The 19,271-nt window shown below is 36.8% G+C and overlaps 1 protein-coding gene across 2 annotated transcripts; it reads right to left on the reverse strand.

The window, feature by feature from the left end:
- Positions 1–623: 623 nt before the first annotated feature.
- ARL5B (ARF like GTPase 5B) lies at positions 624–19,271 on the reverse strand. 2 transcript variants are annotated; one of them, XM_082479267.1, is made up of 7 exons: positions 19,145–19,271; positions 11,816–11,876; positions 10,411–10,558; positions 7,414–7,497; positions 5,468–5,619; positions 3,509–3,548; positions 624–866 (listed from the first exon to the last, which is right to left on the reverse strand). In XM_082479267.1, exons 1-7 carry the CDS (start codon positions 19,188–19,190, stop codon positions 801–803), a joined length of 597 nt encoding a protein of 198 aa, XP_082335393.1. In that variant the 5' UTR covers positions 19,191–19,271; the 3' UTR covers positions 624–800. The 2 variants fall into 2 exon arrangements, with proteins under 2 accessions (XP_082335393.1, XP_082335394.1); XM_082479268.1 differs by lacking the exon at positions 624–866 and having other exon boundaries at positions 1,519–3,548.

Raw genomic sequence — 19,271 nt, forward strand, 5'->3', positions numbered from 1 at the left:
GAAAATTTTTAAGGGCAAAACTACCTGCAAGATATTTACTACATACAGATTAACAAAAATAACGCAGTGTTTGGCAGTGCAAAGACACACGCAGTGTTCTAAAGCACTCCATTGTATAAATTATCTTAATCAAACCACTTTTATGCCAGCTCTGAAGGTGATTAAAAGTAAACCCCCCCAAAATTCCACACCAAGCCTTTTTCGAGAAAACAAACCACAACGTCAGTGCTGTGAACAAACCGATACTATAAATGGAAAACTGTTGTAGAAAATGAAGTAGTAAGGTGAAAAAAATCATAGCTATTGTCAAGAATGTTTCCTTCTGTAAAGGTACTCGAAGGTCTTAAGTGTTAAGGAATTAAAAGAAAACTTTTAATTATTCTGATATTCCAAGGTCTACCATCTGGCCATTTCCTCCTGATCAAAGTTAGAGGTATTACCTCAGGTGAGACTGTATTTAGTAACCAAACTATAGATTTATGAATAGTTTTACCTTGTGTTGAGAGATATTAGTTTAGCTCAAATAAGTAAGTTTGAATTAGAATAAATTACTTAGGTTATCATACGGTGCAATTTATGCTGTTTGCTTAGATTTACTTAGCAAGACTAGCTAGATTTGCTGAAGCCTTTAGGCTGCAATAAAGTTAATTTTCTTAGTATGTTTCCTAGGAGCTGGTACAGTGCTGAGTTTAGGCTTTTAGTACAAGAAAAACGTTGGTAACACACAGATGTTTTGGTATTGTTTTCCATAAGTCTGGGACTTCTCGGTTCCCCGGGATGTCTCAGTTCCCCATGTTCTGTCAGTGAGCACAGGTGCACAAGAAGCATAAACCAGAAGATAAGGAGGCTCCAACACTCAGCAGAGACTGCAAATCAACGAGATAAGAGCAGTCAAGGGCCTGCCTGCACACAGAGAGAGCATCCAATAAGATGTTGGAAGACCCCAGACCAAAAATCACCATTGGACTAAAAGACATGTGAAAAGCGCGTGAGGGGCAGGTGTATAGGTCGCAAGGGTATAATTGCCCAAGGATTTCTTTTTTTGAGGTCCCTCCCTCTTCAGAGGCATGCAGCCCAGGCTGACTCTGCTGCTGTACCTTTTAATTAAATTACTTATTTTTATAAAATCTGATGCCTGAGACTCTGCTGCAGGAAACCTAGGGTCAAGCCTGAAGAAGGAGGGAGTGTGCCCAAGAGTAAGAGAGTGTGTGTGTGTGTGTGTGTGTGTGTGTGTTTGTGCGAGAGTGGAGTTGGAAGGGGCACCCATCAGGTCACCGGGGTCACCTGCTGCAAAGGGACCCAGAGACTTGGGTGGTGTGTGAATGTTTGGGCAGCAGCTTCTCCTTTAACACCTGGAAAGCATTAAATACAAAATCAAACCTTTTTTTAAACCGAAGGGTTATACATCCAGATAGTGCTTTTTATAAATATTCATGGCTATATTCTGAATTACATAAAAATAAACCCAAAAATAAATCTAAATTGCAAACTGAAAATATTAAGTCACCAAACATGAAATCACATTCACAGTATTATTTTATTTTTTTTCATTTATAATTTGCTTCCCTAAGAACAAAACAAATCTTATTTTCACACATTAGAACAGTTGTTAGCATGAACATGGGCACAAGAAGCTTTAGTATCTGATTTTAACCTTGCCTTGCACTGCTCTTTTTTCTTTAAGCACTACTTTTCACGGATTTAAATTATTTTCTGAGCATTTTGACTTGACAATCAGCATGGTCTTTCTCCTGAATGTGACTTTTGCTAAGTGTCATTAATACCCAACTTCATTCAACCAATCACTGTTTCCACATGTATTCAAAGTCTTTTTAACATTTATGACAACATATTTGCTGATACTTTTAAAATTTCATTAAGCCTTGTTCAAATAAAAATGGAAGCAAATTGAAATTTACAAAACTTAAAATTTTATTAAAGAAAACTCGGTGTGCTTGAATTATCAAAACAAGATTTAACCGAAACATTTTGTCATTAAAGGCTTACAGTCAATTAACAAAATGGTTCTAGTAACTATACTCCACATGTTTTTTTAGACATGCAAAAGTGCAGAATGGTGCTTCTGGAAAGCCTGAAAAGCATTTATGTAGGTTAGACACCTGACTGCTGCTGGGATTTCACTAGGAATTGGGTGTCCAGTATTGTTAGTGGTTTTTTTTGTTTTGTTTTGTTTTTTTTTCCCCTTCAGATTTTTTTGGGGCATTTGGTGGTTGGCTTCTTTTTTTGGTACCTATTGTTCTCAATTAACTTCATCCGTAGTTTTGGATTCTCTTTACAGGTCTAACTTCATCCCCTTCAAATTGAATTAAGAGTTACTAGGTCCAATCTTTCACCACCTGTTTTTAAAATGGAAGCTCTCTACTTTTTCAACTTCCAATTCCTAAATTTCAGGTGAATGAATCTAACTCAAACACCATCAAAAGTTCTCTGCTCCTACAAAGAAGACTAAAAACAAAAATTAAGGCAAAATATTTTCTCTGCAACAGAATCTGAAAGCATATTTGACAGTAGGTAAATAAATGTCAAGATCAGCTTCACTCTGAAGTCTACAGGTAAAGCACCATGATTTTGTTCTGTTTATAAATCTGGCTTCCCTTTTGATTTTGCATTCATTTAGAAAACAGCACTCTCACTAAAAGGTGAGTAAGGCTCACGTATACAGTATTTAAAATTTTAACAGATGACAGCAAGTCTACACATAACACTGGCTGCCATGATTCCAAATTTAATTATCAAGAGGATTATTTTCAAAAAGGTATTCAAGTTCTAAATGACCAAACCAGCACTCAATAACAAAATTTTTATCCTCTGTACAGAGATGTCTTTTCAAGTAAAAGAATCATGTTCTAGAACTACTTACCACAGAAACTGAGAATGAAAGAGATTTGTTTAAGGCAGAAGTTCAATTATATATCAGGTTAAAAGCCACCACAATATTAACTATAACTAACTCGTTCAGCATTTCAAAATTTGCATTCATAGCTAATAACTCACGTGCTGGCTAGAACTCTACTGATGTTCCAGGAAGCCCAGCTGGAGATATGGTTATCCTTAGAGACTAGAGCTATGCCAGAGTAAAGTCAACCTACTCACTACTTTTTCATCATTAAACAAACTGCGCTCATTTATGTTAGTAAGTTATATAAACTATTTAGAAAGAGGAAGTATGAAATATTGACAATGACAAAACAGATTTTAAAAAGCCATCATTGAAAAAGTTAGAATACATATTCAGAGGAATTTCAATGCTTAAAAACAGATTCACATATGTTCAACCAGTTGAAGATTAGTGTATTAAAAAAAGTTAAGAAAATACTTTGTGTTTCCGTTCAACTGTGCTTGATTCAAGTACAGCTTGGGGGTTGGCTGATATAAATTAAACATGGTCACTGCCTCAGCAGCCAGAAGTACAGAAAAATGTACATGTTCACAGGATAAATAGAAGTCTCTTCTTTTAGGGAGGAGAAAAACAAAAAAGCTATCTCACTCCAATACGGGAGGTCATCCACTCCAAGCCTTGGCATAATCTGAAAAATAAGAGATGTTAAATTGGTACTAGTTCTATTCTAATATCTTTGAAGTATTTTCTACTTGTTTTTATATTTACAAACATCTACTTAAAATTAAAATGAAAAAAATCAGATGGGATTGAAACTTGAACAGAGTAAACTGTTTTAAACTAAGCCTATCTAGGGTTTAATCACAAAATGGTCAAGCACGCTATTTTATTGAAGCTTGGCGCTCCTTCGATCTTTTTTCCTTGTAAATCTAAAACACTCTTCTTAACACGCTTACTCGTAAGTACATGGAACTGAACAATTTCTTCTTTTTTCTACAGGTTTCCCATAAAAGATTGCTTACTTGAAAGCTAGGTCTTTACATACCAATACTAAAAGACAAAGGACAAGTTACCCAGACTGAATTGGTTCATGAAAAGGCAGAGTATCAAGAATTCCAAAATCCCATTACAAAACTAAAAATGTTCATATTCAACACCAAGATTGCATGGGATCGAATCTGCTTATTCACTCAATTTGCATCTCTATTTAAAAGTCTCCCATTTCAGAAGACAGATTTTCCTTTGATTTTCTAGGGATCTAACTACCTAGTTTATGCCACCTTTAAGCTTTACCTTCGCAAAGTGAATCATGACAGAGTTATCCATGAGGGCTAGCTTCACTCACACAGGGCTTATCTCCTTTAACTTCTGTCAGATATTCGCAAGGAAGATTCAGCTCAGTGATCTAACTCTGGGAATTTTTTTTAAGAGTTGGTCTCACTACTGTCACAGTTTTAAGTATTCTAATTGTTAGTCTTTTTTTTTTTTAAGTAAGAAAGAAGCCGCCTAGAATGGCCAATGTTTCTAAACCAAAGTTCATAATCATCAATTTCTACCTTCCTCCAAATGCCAACTTGTTTGAAGATCTAAGTTTGTACATAAACTGAATACTCAAAAGTGACTTTGGCAAAACTGGTAGGAAGAAAGCAGAGTTAACTCTTAGAACAGAAAGAACACAATTCATAAAGACTCAATCAAAAAAAACATTTGTTCTCACTAAGACATCCCAGCCTAAGGAAGTGAATGCTAACAATCACTCTACAAGACATCCCCATAACATTAGAAAATATTTCATGCTTGAAGTGCGGAAGATGCTTTTACTTCCCAAAGACTCTGTTGGATTCACTATTTTCGATGTCCCAAGACCACACTATTGAAAAAACCCTCTATTACACATAAGATTGCTTTAAGAATCAAGAGAAAAAAAATCAGCACACTTCAAACCACGTAACCAAGACACTATCCAACTTGTTACAGGCATCCAAAAACGTTTTTTGACCTTTATAGACAAAGGATCCAAGGAAAGCCTTCCATTTTAGTAATTGCAGGCATAAGGTACACAAATTTTAAAATTAGCTACATCAGCCAGAAATAAACAAAAGGTTTAACATTGGTAACAATTTTGTTTTATGCCAGATCGATGTACCTTTTCATCAAAACTATGTTTGAACACTTATCAAAAAAACTCAAGCAATCCCCCCCCCAAAAAACCCCGACCCATCCCAACCCTCCCCTCACCTTAGAAGCTTACGGTACCTCAGAACGTAACAGAAGACGACAGTAGCATATTTAACTACACAAAGACCCACAGAATGAGAGGGTAGCGCACAGAGCCAACAGCTATGTATTTGCAGGGGGGGGGGGTGGTAGGATTTTTTTTGTGTTGTTTGGGTTTTTTAACAATAAGTTAATAGACTTTCATACAAATTTGGAGTTTAATCTATGGAAAAAAATCCACCAGGTTCAATAAAGGAAAAATTCAAAATGTCCCTCTGACTGCAAGATCAGAAACTTTGTTCTTTCAGTAACTCCACATTGGTGTCAATAGGCTTCTAAATCAGTATTCTCATTTACTATGTATTACTATACAAAGCAATAAGCATTTACCCTTCTCCTGTCAAAGCACAACAGGACTGAATGTGCCACGGATGATCCTTTATGGAGCTGAGGGTGAGGTATGTAGATATCTCGGCAGCTGTCATGCAACCTTTCATGTCCTGCTTGTTTGCAAAGATGAGAACTGCAGCCTTCCGTAAATCCTAGAAGTAATTTAGAGTATTCATAATAGTTATTATAAAGAACTAAAAGGCTATTATTGCGTTAACTGAATTTCTTAAAAGAACTGTATTCAAGCTAATCTACAATTACACAGCATGCAGTTTTAAAAGACTTACTACACTAAAAATTAATTACATAAAGACTGAAGAAACCAATTTATTTAGAAGTGTTCTCCACTGCAGAGAATCAAATTATAATGTATTATATGACTATCCTTTTGGTGTTGACCACACATTCATATGTTAACTATGAAAGTCTTGTTAAAACATATTTCATAAAGCTCCAAGCCATCCAGCCAGCAAATTATTATTAGATAAACATTCCAAAATCTACATGAGATACTATTCAAACAGAAAAACCTGCTAGATATCATTCCCTTGAAATTACTTGCAATTTCATTAAACAAGTTCTGTAGTGATTAAAGTAGTAACAATTTAGGAAAGCTATCTAAATTCTTTTAAGTTGTATCCCATTATTCCTAAAAGGGAGCTCAAATAATGCTGCAGCAGCTTTAATGAAAACAGAAACTAATAAAACATTGGTTTGTTTCTGTATGGAAATTAGGATTCCACACAGCAATGAGACAAGAACTGGGATGTATGGTTTTAGGAGCGCAGAAGGGTAAACAAATGCAATACTCGGGAAGCTGACAACTGTAATTAAAAGTGTTTAACACATTTCAACATATATTAAATTTTGAGACTACTTCTCCATCAAGAGGAAAAAAAATCCCTAACCCTTATGGTCCAAAGTTGAAAATTCACTCCTACAAATAGTCCAGTCCAGGCCTACCAACTGTTTTCAAGAGATGGTAGATCAAACTCTCATAAGAGTTTATAACACTGGAAACTAATAAACTACATGGGAAAACTTCACCACAAAAAGTCATCTTTCCCCTTTTTTGGTAGTGTGTTTGCTCCTTACCACCGGACCAAAACTACGTTAATATTAACTGCAAAGTAATAATTTGCTCATTTGAAACAATGCAAATGCCTCAGAAATGAGCTCAACAGAATTACTTGCATTGTACTAAATCCTTTTCCTTGAAAAGATGAAGGAAGATACTTAGATTTTAAACAATCCTAATTTAGTCTGAGAGTGATCACAGGATGTTTTAATGTACTTCTTGTACATAAGAATGCTTAGTACATTAAAACATTCTTTACATTTCTTACACTAATGTGTAAGTGGTTCATTAGCTAATCCCATGTAGATGTTTGGGTCAACTCCCTCAAACATCCTATGTTGAACAGTCCTCAATACAACACATAATAACAAAACTACAAACAAAATAATTCAGAAGGAAACTGAACTGAAACTAATTTATCCATTGTATCATATATTCTCCTTAATTTTAAGAGACAGGATTAAAACAAACAAGAATGAGAAACTGAATTGCCAACTTTCTAAAATAAAAATAAAATAAATAAAAAATATTTCTTGAAATTATTTAAAGATTTAACTTAAAGAAGAGAGATAGTGGTGAACAGCAATACCCAGTTACACTAAGATGAAGTTTAAGATATTTTACAAGTTCAAAATTTGCAAAGTAAAGAGTGATTTGATTACAATCAAGCAAGCCCTATTAGAAGTGCTTCATAATAATTTTCCTGTGTATTTATAATTTACATGGTGTTAAAACATGATCAATATGCATACACATTTCAGCTCAGAATTTTTTTTGTGACAGTATAATTTTTGTTATATTAGGAAGCTTGTAATGTTATTTGACTGTTCACAACAATCGAAAACTATTATCCCAACTCCCCCCATACCTCATGAGCAAGCATTCTATAAAGTTCTTCTTTTGTAATAGAAAGACGCTCTCTATCAATGCTGTCAACAACAAGAATGATGAACTAGGGGGAAAAAACAGTAGCACACTCTGTAAGTACAAAGTATAAATTACGGAAAGCATGTTTTCAAGAGACCACTACCACAAGTCTTCCTATTTGAGAGACATAGACTTTCAGAGCACACTAGAAAATAGAACAAGAGGTTTATTGATAGTCTTTTCTAGAGCCCTGGGAATCATACATGAAGATTATAGTTAAAAAAAAAAAAAATAAAAAAATCATTGTGCTTGTACATTTCAGCACTTCTACTTTAATGCACTATGGTTAAGTCTCCCTCATAAGCAAAATAGTGATGTAGCTACCAAAGCACCTACATATAGTAGATTACATTTAAAATGTGGATGACAAACTTATTACATATTTATCAATTAAAACAGTTACTACTGTCCACTACTACTTGCACATTCAGAAAATGATAAAACTGAAATTGAAATTTTATATTTTGAAAGAAACATTTTTCACAATTCAGCATCATCTTACTCACAAGGCTTAAGAAATGTTATTTCAAAGTAGATTTCATCAGACCTCAGAAAGCTATATACCTGTAGGGCTTAGCATTATGTTGTTGCACAACACCTTAACCTTTGTAATGCAAATGGCTTGTGCAGTTGGCCTCTCACTTACAACTTCCACACCCTTCCACCTCAGCACTTGGAGATGGCTACAGCAGAGATTTTACCCTTACTGTTCCTGCCAGGCACATTATTCTCATGGACATGCACTTCTGAATCCTCAGACACTGCTAGGTCTGGTATACCAGATCTCCCATGGCAAGCAATTGTCACTGGAATGAAAATTACTCTCTTTTACCCCACTCTTTCTGCCCCTTGTTTTGTACTTTCCATTTTACGGCCTTGCACTAGAGAGGAAAAAGACAAGGCATTACATAGTAGGTAATACTCAAGTAAATGCTTGTAAGCATTACGCAATAGTATGTGTACACAAGCCATAACAGCTGATCAGTGTTCAACACTTGCCCTGCCCAGTGCGCTCCAACCAGTGCTAACAGCATCGTAGGTGGGAACAACCAGTAGGGAGATCAAGCATGTTCTGATGAAAATTATATAGATATTATATACGTTTAAAAAAAAAGTTACAGGGAGCACATGCTGCACTGGAGAGAAAAACAAGGAGATTACATTCATCTGAGAGATTCAATCACTTCTCTGCCCAGATGGGAATACTTTTCCATTCCTTTTCTTTTAATTAACTCTTTCTGTTTGCCCCCACCCCCAATAAGTTAACCATGGCAGCTCCCTCCCCTTTTCACTCCCCCCAAATCTTCTGTCTGTAAGTCTGTCTCAACATCCTTTGTGTAAAAATATGATCTGACTCTTAAAACATAATTGCATAATTAGCCATATTAAGTTGGAACTAATTAGGACAGGTATGCTCTGAAAAGCTTATTTGTGGAATTTTTACATTACTCCAAAGACTTAGTTTAGATTTCTTTTATTTACATGTAAGGAAAGAGAGAAAACAGAGACAGTAAAAGAGAAGGATTAGAAGTCACCGCTATAATTATTCAACATATGCTCCAAATCACTTTCCCTTATAAAATTAAGGAGATTCATCACCCATTGAAAATGACCACAAAGTATGAAAAACTAAGTCAATTTAATGCTGCTGTGACTTTGAGATGTCTAGCAGATGAGGAGGAACAGTAAAAGAATTATTTGTATCGGGGAGGCGAGGATTAGCATACTAAACAGACCCCATTTCTTCCTCAACTGTTTCCAGCAGACAAAGCTTCTAAGTAAAAAGAAAGTTCTTCTTTACAAGTGCTAGAAAGCACACTTACTAGCCAGAATATGTTGAGGAATGTCCCAAAGGGATAAAAAACCAAAACAAAACAAAAACTAATACATGCATCTCCCCAAATTCCAAAATCAAATATTCTCAATGGACAACTGGACAATAACTTATTGTTATTGTACAAGACAATGCTGACAGAAGTTGCTTCACCCTCATGTGTATGTGTCTTGGATGTAGCCATACTTTTCTAGACAAAATCAGAGATGAAGGCTGAGATATCACCACCAGGCCTTCAGTAGATAAGAAATTTCTGAACATCTGGGGTGGATCATCCTAGTCTCCTCTTTTTCATAGGGCAGAAAACCTCATTTTTACAGGAGGATGGAATGCTCATATAATGACCAATACCTACAAGAGACCTCTACTTTTAGTAGAAATGGTAAGAAATAAAGTCTAAAATCTTTTAAATCAATGTAGAAGTCTGAAAGTGAGGTTACAGAGATTTTATGTGCATCTTGTATTGATAAACTTTTGGCATCAAAAAGACTGGCACAAAAAAGAAACCCCCAAAAGACAACTTGTTGCTGAGTTTTACTCCAGCCTTTCCAGCAACGGCAGCTTTACCAGTTACCTTATGAGTACTGCACAGCTAGACTTTCCTTTATCCTCTGGATAAAAGCCACAAGCCCACAAGCTTTTTAAATACTGCTGCCTAGAGAAAGTTTCATTCCTCATCCTTAATTATCATTACCTCAAAAACATTTCAGACTAGTTGTACAGAATTTAGGTTAACCACTGCAAACCCTCACCAAGTTTTCGAAGTACACTGTAAAATTTTCTTTTCAATCTACTTGAAAAAACATGCCAAAAACCTGTTTGATCAGAAATGTATCTTGACATCATTTAATTGTCTAGAAGAAAGTCTAACTTCATAGTTTATAGCACAGATCAAACAACATTACTGTAAAGTAATACTTCAAATATTACCAGAAAATTGGCTGCATACCAGACACCTTACACCTTTTGGGTTTGTTCTTCCTCAAAACAATTTAAAAACAATGCAGCTGAAATCTTTATAAAAATCTACCAATATTCCTAATAAATTAATAAAATTTCAAACAAACTTATTGAATCTGCAGATTTCAAAGCAACTTCTCCTACCTCTGTGTTTGAATAATAGGTATTCCACGATGACCGTAATGACTCTTGCCCTCCAATATCCCACATTAAGAAATGAGTGTTTTTCACCACTATTTCTTCTACATTGCTTCCTATGGTTGGAGAAGTATGAACCACTTCATTCATTAAGCTAAAGGAAAAAATGTCACATCATAAAGACCAGCCAGTAAAATCCACAAGGCTTGTCACAGCTCAATTACAACAAATTTGTTGTAGAAAAAGTAAATATGTGTAATTCTGCTAAAAAAGGGTTAAAAGAAACTAGGCATATTTCCAAAAGCTATACATTTTAATTTTTATAGAAATAAAACAAATATTTAAGAGCAGTTCTTTAGTAAAAAGATTAGTTCAATCTCAATTTGGACTAAAAACTCCTGTTGACATGCTTTTGTAGCAGAGACTGTAAACATGCTTAAAGAAAACAGCAACAAAAATAAGCACATAGAACGCTTATAACAAATGGATGAGCATCTGCATTTTAAGAGACCTCTCCTTTTAAAGGACACTCTTTAGAATAGCAGCTTCTACCTTGAAACTAGTGCATTTTAAGTATCTGTTAAAGATCCCAAATAAGGGGAACACTAAACTATGCAAAATATAAATCAGAACATAAATTTTCCAGAGCACTCAACTTAGTAATTTGATATTAAAACAAATTCCTAAGGACTGTTTGTTTACATAGCTGAAAATTTCTCAGTTCTACCTTTAAGCTTTGTCAAAAGTGCTTAGGAAAAAGTGGATTTTTTTTTTTTAAATATCCTCTGCTGCCTTTCTATCCAACTATATGCACAGTCATTTGGCTACGCCCTCCTCCTTTCCCACGATTACAGTAGTAATTATGTTCCTGCCAATATTCTTGAATTTATCATAGATATGCTTGAAATGCTGGCAAGATTTGCACGCAATGATGCTATTGAAAATGCTAAAGGCTACTAGTACCTAGGCAAGATGAAATACTATCTTGAGGAATCCTCCACCACAAATTTTAGACACTGAAATCAGGAAACATTTGGAAACATTTATGGATTTTTGCAGAGTGGCTAGAATTTCCATTAATTTAGAAATCACTTTATTCTCTGCAGTCCTTGGCAACAGGATTACTTCTAGGCTTACAAACACAGATAGGCTTTGACAGCAAAAATTTGCAGTTCACTTTGTGCTTGTATGTACAATTTTTTTATTCAATTTACAGTTCAGTTTTAAAACATTGCCATTCCTTCACTATCCTTTTAATACTTACTGTTTAGAACAACTAATACCATTAATGTACAAACTGTGATCCAGAACCCTAGATATTCCGCCAGGTTGCAAAGCTGAATTTTCAATCAATTAAGCAGTGACAAATACTAAAATGTAAACAGAAAAACTAAGTAGTTCATATACTTACAATTGGTAAAGAATAGTGGTCTTTCCAGCGTTATCAAGTCCCACTATGATTACTTTGTGCTCTGCATATATGCAAAAAAGACAAGAATAAATTAGTGGAAACAGCAATAATTATAATTCTGGTTAATCACTTTTCCTTCCTGAAGGAAGCAACTGCTTGTTTGTCTTATTTTAACAGCTTGGGCAGACCACTGGTGACTTCAGGACAGGGGAAAAAAAAAAAAAAAATCCACAAAGACTCATCTTCTCTCAAGATTACAGTTTTCAGAAAAGTCCATACTGGAATTCTTCATAAAGGAATGGTTACTAATACGATTACTTCATTAAAAAAAAAAAAAAATCTAGTTTTAGAAAGAAAAGTACAATGAAAAAATACAACTCGTAGCAGTGTATCATCTTAAGAACATCACCAAACATCCAAAGACTGCACAAAATATTAGTCCAACATTCAAGGCTCAATAATAACCACCTGTTAAGGGACCACCATAATTCGCAGAGTAAAAACTAAGAAGAAGCTTTATTTTGAATTTATCACAAATTCCAAAGTTAAAATTTCTGAACTAAGAAGTCACAGACTGACAGAACAGTTGAGGTTGGAAGACACTTCTGGAGGTCATCTGGTCCAACACCCTTGCTCCACCAGGACCACCTAGAGCCAGTTGCCCAGGACCATGTCCAGACAGCTTTCAAGCATCTGCAAGGATGGAGATTCCAAAACTTACCTGTGCCAGTGCTCAGTCACCCTCACAGTGAAAAAGTGAGCCTGAGATGAGCCTGGCTCTGTCCTCTTTGCACCCTCCTTTCAAGTATTTAGATACGTGAACAGGATACCCTCTGAGCTTTTCTTCTCAAAGCTAAACAGTCTCAGTTCTCTCAGCCTTTCCTCATATGTGAGTCCCTTAATCATCCTTGCAGCCCATCGCTGGACTGTCTCCAGTATGTCCATATCTCTCTTGTACTCAGGAGCCTGGAACAGGACACACCACTGCAGGTGAGACCTCACCAGTGCTGAATAGAAGTCTTTTCATAGTGAAAGTGATTTTAATAAAACAATCCCTTGGTTGGGACTTTTAGAAGATTGGCTATGAGATATGGCCCTAACAAATGTTGAAATGTACTTCCTTGTATCAGTTTCCCTACTAGTGCATCCTGCCAACACATTCTAAAGAAAGAGCTTTTCCTGGCCTTAAATGCAGTAATACTTTTAGCCCCATAAGAAGCAGCATCAGTAACTAATAACCTTTCCCAATACATAAATGGTACAAAATCCTCTCTGCTTTCAACTAATAAACCATGCCGCATAGCTAGCCTGTCCATCTCTTCTTCAAATTCAGTTAATTTTAAAGGGCTTTCAAAGTTCAAACACAGAAAAACCCTGTATTCACATCAGAATAGAGTCTTACTTAGGAATGAATGAGAAAAGCGTAGGATGAAACAGTATCACGCTACTTAAAGTAATGAAAAAAAAAAAACCCAAACCTCCATTGAGATGACTTTTTGAAAGCCAGTGAAGCATGAATGGTTCAACACCAATTAGTGTTGAAAAAAAAAAAGGCACAACTTATCTGTGTTGCTCCATAGTCAAATGGTATTTTTTACAGTAACTGAATAATCACAAACAAGAAACAGCCACAGATTAATGCTGATTTGGGGATGAAAATAGTAAGATGAAAGCATCAAATAGCAGTTTCCACCTTTTATTAATGGCAGTCGCTTTCAGAACTGTCATCTATAGTAATGGAAAACTCCTCGCTTACAAGCATATTCAAATGTTGAATTTCTGTCTAGTTTGGTTAGATCACGTAATTTTTACTTGTATATGTGCATTAGAGGAAAAACACATGGACTTAAAAACTGCCAAACTAAGCCAGAACAAAAATTTAGCAAGACAAGTGCTTGTTTACAAGAACAACTAGGAGAAAATAGATGGTACTTTTCAGAGAAAGGACAGTTATGGAGTAAACCAGTGATTTATGCTCATATTTGTGTTCTGCTTATAGACTAACCCAAGTTTCTCCCTTTCACTGGCTGGTATTCAAACTCAGTTTGGGTTGTATTCATTAATATCTTCCCAGTCCACCATGTTCTTGGCAAAGGAAGAGAAAATCCACAACAGAGATCCCAGAGCAGAAGAGCAGAGTCTTTATAAATCAGGTAGAAAGAGGGCAAAAACATAAGTAGAAAAAGTAGGCAGAGGAAAAAAAAGACAGCATTAGACTACTGTTTAAAAGAATCCAAAGAATTCTGTTATATCTGTTACATCAACCATTCCTGGCAGACTGTTTAAAAAGAAAATATACCTAGTATTGTTAAAAATCTCTAGCACTCTAGTATTACAAAATAATGGGACTGTGAAGATGATCTTGCAGATGTTAGAAGGAAGAAATAATATGCTCTGTTCTTCACTTACTCGTCTATATTTGTCTGTGGTAAAAGGACCCATACCTGAAGATTCAATTCTCACAACTCTGCCCTTCCCTCTTTCTAATTTTCAAAAATTAAAACTTAAAAAAAAAAAAATCTAAATACTTTAATGATCAGCAATGCTCTTCCAACATATTTGAAAGAAGAAGTGAATACTGGAAAGGGTACTGATACTTTTCCAGGCTGTGAAACACAAACCCCACATCTAGTTTTGAAGAACAACAATCTTGGAGGCTTCAAGGCTGAAGACAGAATGCAGACAGAAGTTTGCTAAAGAGGAGGCAGGAGGAATAGCATTTTATTAAAGTTCAAAGACATTTCAATATAAGGATTCATTCTGCACACTAAAAGCTACCTTAGGGTCTTCTTTTAAACACAAGAGAACTGCTTAAATGCATTTGTATTTCCATACTTGATTACAAGAAAGTAGAGAAACTGTCAATAGTGTTCAGTAGTCACTGGAACTAAAATCTATTTGGTTTTCCAGATAATGGTCTTTACTAACCTGACTGTACAGTCTGGGAACTGTCACCAAGACTAAGCGAAGTAAACTTCAAGTACCTTGACTTAGAGCTTACGATTATTTTTCTTACAGCAGTGTTTTTTAACACCTATAGCATTTATTCAGAGCAACCTGGAAGACTTTCATGACTGTTGTTCAAAAAAACCCAAACAAAACAGATTTGAGAACTTCTTAAAGAACTCTATCAGCCACACACACACAAAGGAGTAAGACATTGACAACAGTCAGAGCTGCCTTTATCAGGGTTGCTGACACTCACTTCTGTCTTTTCCTTATAGATTCAGTAAGAGCAAACAGGATAGTATTGATGGAATGGTGAGTCAAGAAAGTTTTCTTCAGCTATGTGTTAACACAGGCAGTAAGTTAGCTGTTCCACCATTTATTCATATTACTACATGTTGCTTTAAAGACTGCCATTTGAGTACTGAATCAGAGCTTAAGCAAGTCATTTTTGGAAGTGTGTTGTTTTTGAATTTACACTTATTTTTAAAATAACTTTTAAAAGTATGTTTAAAACAAATCTGAACTTATGACACTATAACTAGACTTTAAATGGGTGCAGGGCACAATATTTTAAATGAAAACAACACTTGGGCAATGTTTCTGGCAATTTCAAAAATAAAAAAAAAGAATCAGGAAACCATCAGTAAGTCACCTAGAAAAAAGACAGAAGTCTATTTTTAAGCCAATTGTTTCTCTTATAAGTAAAGTACCTCTATTTCAGTTTGCATTGTTCAATTACTACTCGATTAAGAGACAATATATATTGAGAGCTGAAAGACATACAAATGCTTATTGTCCTCCCTCTTTCAGGCTTTAAACTCTGCGCTGAAAAGGCACACAGACCAGAAAACAAGAAGATTAAGTAAGGTCCTGGAACAGTTTTGTCCACCATCACCACCCAAACAAAAACAGCCACTGTTTAAAGACTACCGCAAAATTTAAACTGGAAATGAACCCTTCCAAACATATCCACAGAACTAAATAGATATTCCCTGACGGACTGTGCTCAGGGCAGAGACTGTCAGCCTTTCTCTCTTCCATTAGTCACTGACTCAGATCAGCACAGGCATCACCCAGTCTCCTTAAACTGCCCTGCACTGCAGCTTTTCTTGTTCCACAATCCCACGTAACAGATTTGGAGAGTAGATGGTGCACTGCAACAGAAAAGCAAGTGCATTCTGCCAGGGGAGCAGGAAAAAGAGCTAAAGAATTACCCCTTCTAGGTAAAAGCCACGCAACACTTTTAACCGTTGCATTTTCCACCATGACCCAGCCCAGGTTTGCCAAAATGGGCTAACCATAATCAAAATGGGCTGGACCAACTGCAACAATTTTTGCTGCAGTGAGTTGAAACAGAACAACTGTCAGATTCAACTCCCTAGTAGGAACACACAAATGCTACCCAAGGCATAGGGCTAAAACAATTGAATAGTAAGAAACGCTGCTGGAAGAGGTCAATATAGGTAACGTTAGTCAACAGACACTTATCCCTGAATGTCTTTAGAAACAGATTAGGTCAAGCCTCTCGACCTTTCTTCAAGTACAAGAATCAAATTGCAAAGGAGTAAAGATGATATGTAAATTAATAAAATTACATCCAGTGCTTTAGTAGGATCTAAGGTACCTTCACTGAAAGGTTTTCCCACCATGCAGAAGTCACTCTGACTGAACTCAGTTTTCTGTACGTTGCGCATTTACACTAACTGCACTGAACCCTGAGGCACAAAAATGCATGGGTCTTTTTTTAAGATGTTAGTTATCTTAAGACATGCCTTTTTCAGAAAGCTATGAACAGATCTTCTTCCTGTAAGGTAATGGTATTAGCTCCCCAGTATATTTTTTTTTAATGTTGTCCAGACATTATTGATCAAATACCTTTCAGATTCAGCATTTTCAGCTCAGCTATTATTCACAATTATGTAAAGCAAAACTGCAGTGTGTAATTAATACTCAAGTGAAATGCCAACGATTTCCTGTTCTGTATCTTCTAGCACTTAGAGCACACCTCCTCCCCCATGCTCTACTTGATGGAAGACAGATGGCACTTTCTAAATCTTTGCTTTGTTTAACCTTTCATTTTGCCAGTATCAAGTGCTTCAGACTATCAGCACAACCCACACTAGCCATGATGAACTGATGATATGCTCCACACACATGGGGGTTTATTTGCCTCTTTGGCATATTTCCCCTGGATAGTCAAAATCATTGTGTAAGCTACTATGCTAGTCTGCTCAATAAGCAGTTTCATGGGACAGCCTATGAATTCTCCAAGAAATTGTTTAGATCTGATATAACTAGAAGACCCACCAAAATCAACTCAATAATTACTACCCTTTATTATTAATAATAATATTATTTAGAGGAAAACAGTCATGCAATTAGAGAGTAAGTTCTCACTAGATGGGTCAAAAATTTACGTTTGAAGATAATTTACTAGGGTGGAATTTCAGTATTGGCTATGAAAACTCACTTCCTTCTCTTTGGTCACCACAAGAAGAGGGGGCAAAAAAACCCCAACAAACCAAACCAAACCAAAAAGAACCCCAGCAACAAAGCAAGATGAGAACACACCCCAGAAGCCTCTCATTGGGATAAAAGCCAAATGGTAACTATTTCATGGTACTGCCCCATTTATCTTCGTTGTGATACTAATTTTCATTAACATTTTAAAAGTATGAAGAATAACTTTCCTTTCAGGAATTAACATACAGTAACAAAGACATGTTTTCCATCAATAAAATGGAATCATTGTAATTTAATGTTGTCATGTACTAACAAAAAAAAAAAGAAAACAAAACAATGAAATGAGATAAATATTTACATCACATGGTACCATACAGACCAACACTAAAAGCCATCAGAAGTTATGTCCTGATCAGTTCTCTCCTGGAGCCCTTCAAGGAAGGGAAGGAGTTGCAGATTGCAGTATTTGATGAAAACCAAGACAGTACTTAATAGTTTTCTGGAGAACAGGGGAAAGCTTGAATCTTACCAAATGGGTTTTCCAGTTCAGACAAATAAGAATCTTCAAATCAACAATAATAACAATTTCAGAAGACTCTGTTAGAAGACTTCAGGAACAATGTGGTGGGACAGTGTATGCAAGGGAAAGATAAACGGTCTGGACCTCATGCCCACTCCCATCCCATGAAAATATGGTTTGATACATAGATGTTAATATGGAGACCTTATAGCAGCCTTCCAGTACCTAAAGGAGACCTACAGGAGAGCTGGAGAGGGACTTTTTACAAGGGCATGTAGTGATAGGATGAGCTGTAATGGCTTCAAACTAGAAGAGGGTAGATTTAGATTAGATTTACAGAATTAGAATGGGTTATGAGCACTGACAGTGACAAGACTATTAAAGAGACACCAGGTGTACACGCCCCCCAAAACTTGCAAAATTGTATTGGCAACAGTGTTGCACAAAAAAGCTTAACTATATTTTTAGTAACTTTAAACTGGAAATGAAGCGCACATTTGGAAACCTGATGAGAGAACAATAACAACACCGGTTTGCCTCCTCCAAACTCAAGGCCTCAAGGGAAAACAATACAAACGACAAATTCCTTGACTATTTTATTTTCTAACCAAAGCAGCCTAGGTAAGCAAGATTAATTAAAATAAATTAATAGATAAAACACAATTTTACACTTTTATTCTAACTGTCTGAGCTAATGGCGGTGGCAGCCACAAGTTTTGAAGTCTGGATTAGAGCATGAGCCACTACTGCGGGGCTGGGTGCAGTAGGCAGGAGAGAATGGAAAGCTATCCCCTTACGACCTTTTCATTCTTGGCTTGAGAAGTGATTTTCTTGGGTCACCAACTGTATTTAACCAGAATCTTTGCCAAAACACAAACAGATCTTTACCTCAAACGCCCCCAGGTTTGGTGGGCTTTTTTTTCTTGATACTAACAGACAAAACCAGCCATGGCTTTAATAGCAGACCCCGACTTAAAAACGGAGGGTCTGCAAAAACAAACAAGACCACCACCGTCGATCAAAAAGCTTCAGTCGCTGCAACGGTGAAAAAACATGTCTGAGAGGCGGCGGCGTTCACCACTGCGCGATGTCGGGAACGCGCCGCTCCAAGAGGGCTGCCCGGCCCCAACCAAGCGTTTGGAGCAGGCCGGGAGGACCGGGGGGAGGAGGGGACCCCCTCAGCCACAGAAACAAAGCGACTCCGAGCATGAGGCGCGGCGGAACCAGCCCTCCGAGGCGCTGCACAAAGAAAAGCCCAACTTTTGCCTGGGCTAGCCCTCAGGGGAAGCACGGCGATCAGAACCGGCCCCCAACCTCCGACGGCTGCCCGCGGCCCCCCTCACCCCCCGCCGGCTCCCCCTCGCCCCCCCGCAGCCGCCTCGGGCCCACGCGCCCACCTTGGTTACCGAAGAGACTCCACAGCTTGGCGAAGATCAGGCCCATGCCTGGCCTCGGCCTCCCGCCGGGCACCCAGGGCTCACCCAGGCGGCGGCGGCGGCTCCCTCCGGGCGGACGCAGCCCGCA

This window comes from Vanellus vanellus, assembly GCF_965231255.1.
Source record: "Vanellus vanellus genome assembly, chromosome: 2".
NCBI lineage: Eukaryota > Metazoa > Chordata > Aves > Charadriiformes > Charadriidae > Vanellus > Vanellus vanellus.

What these genes read in the sequence shown, in the direction of transcription:
- ARL5B (XM_082479267.1), bottom strand. Translation starts at nt 19,190, where the DNA reads ATGGGCCTGATCTTCGCCAAGCTGTGGAGTCTCTTCGGTAACCAAG. An exon ending in ACCACTATTCTTTACCAATT is followed by an intron (nt 10,559 to 11,815) that starts GTAAGTATATGA and finishes TTTTTCCTTTAG; the next exon opens with CTTAATGAATGAAGTGGTTC. An exon ending in CCTATTATTCAAACACAGAG is followed by an intron (nt 7,498 to 10,410) that starts GTAGGAGAAGTT and finishes TTTTCCCCCTAG; the next exon opens with TTCATCATTCTTGTTGTTGA.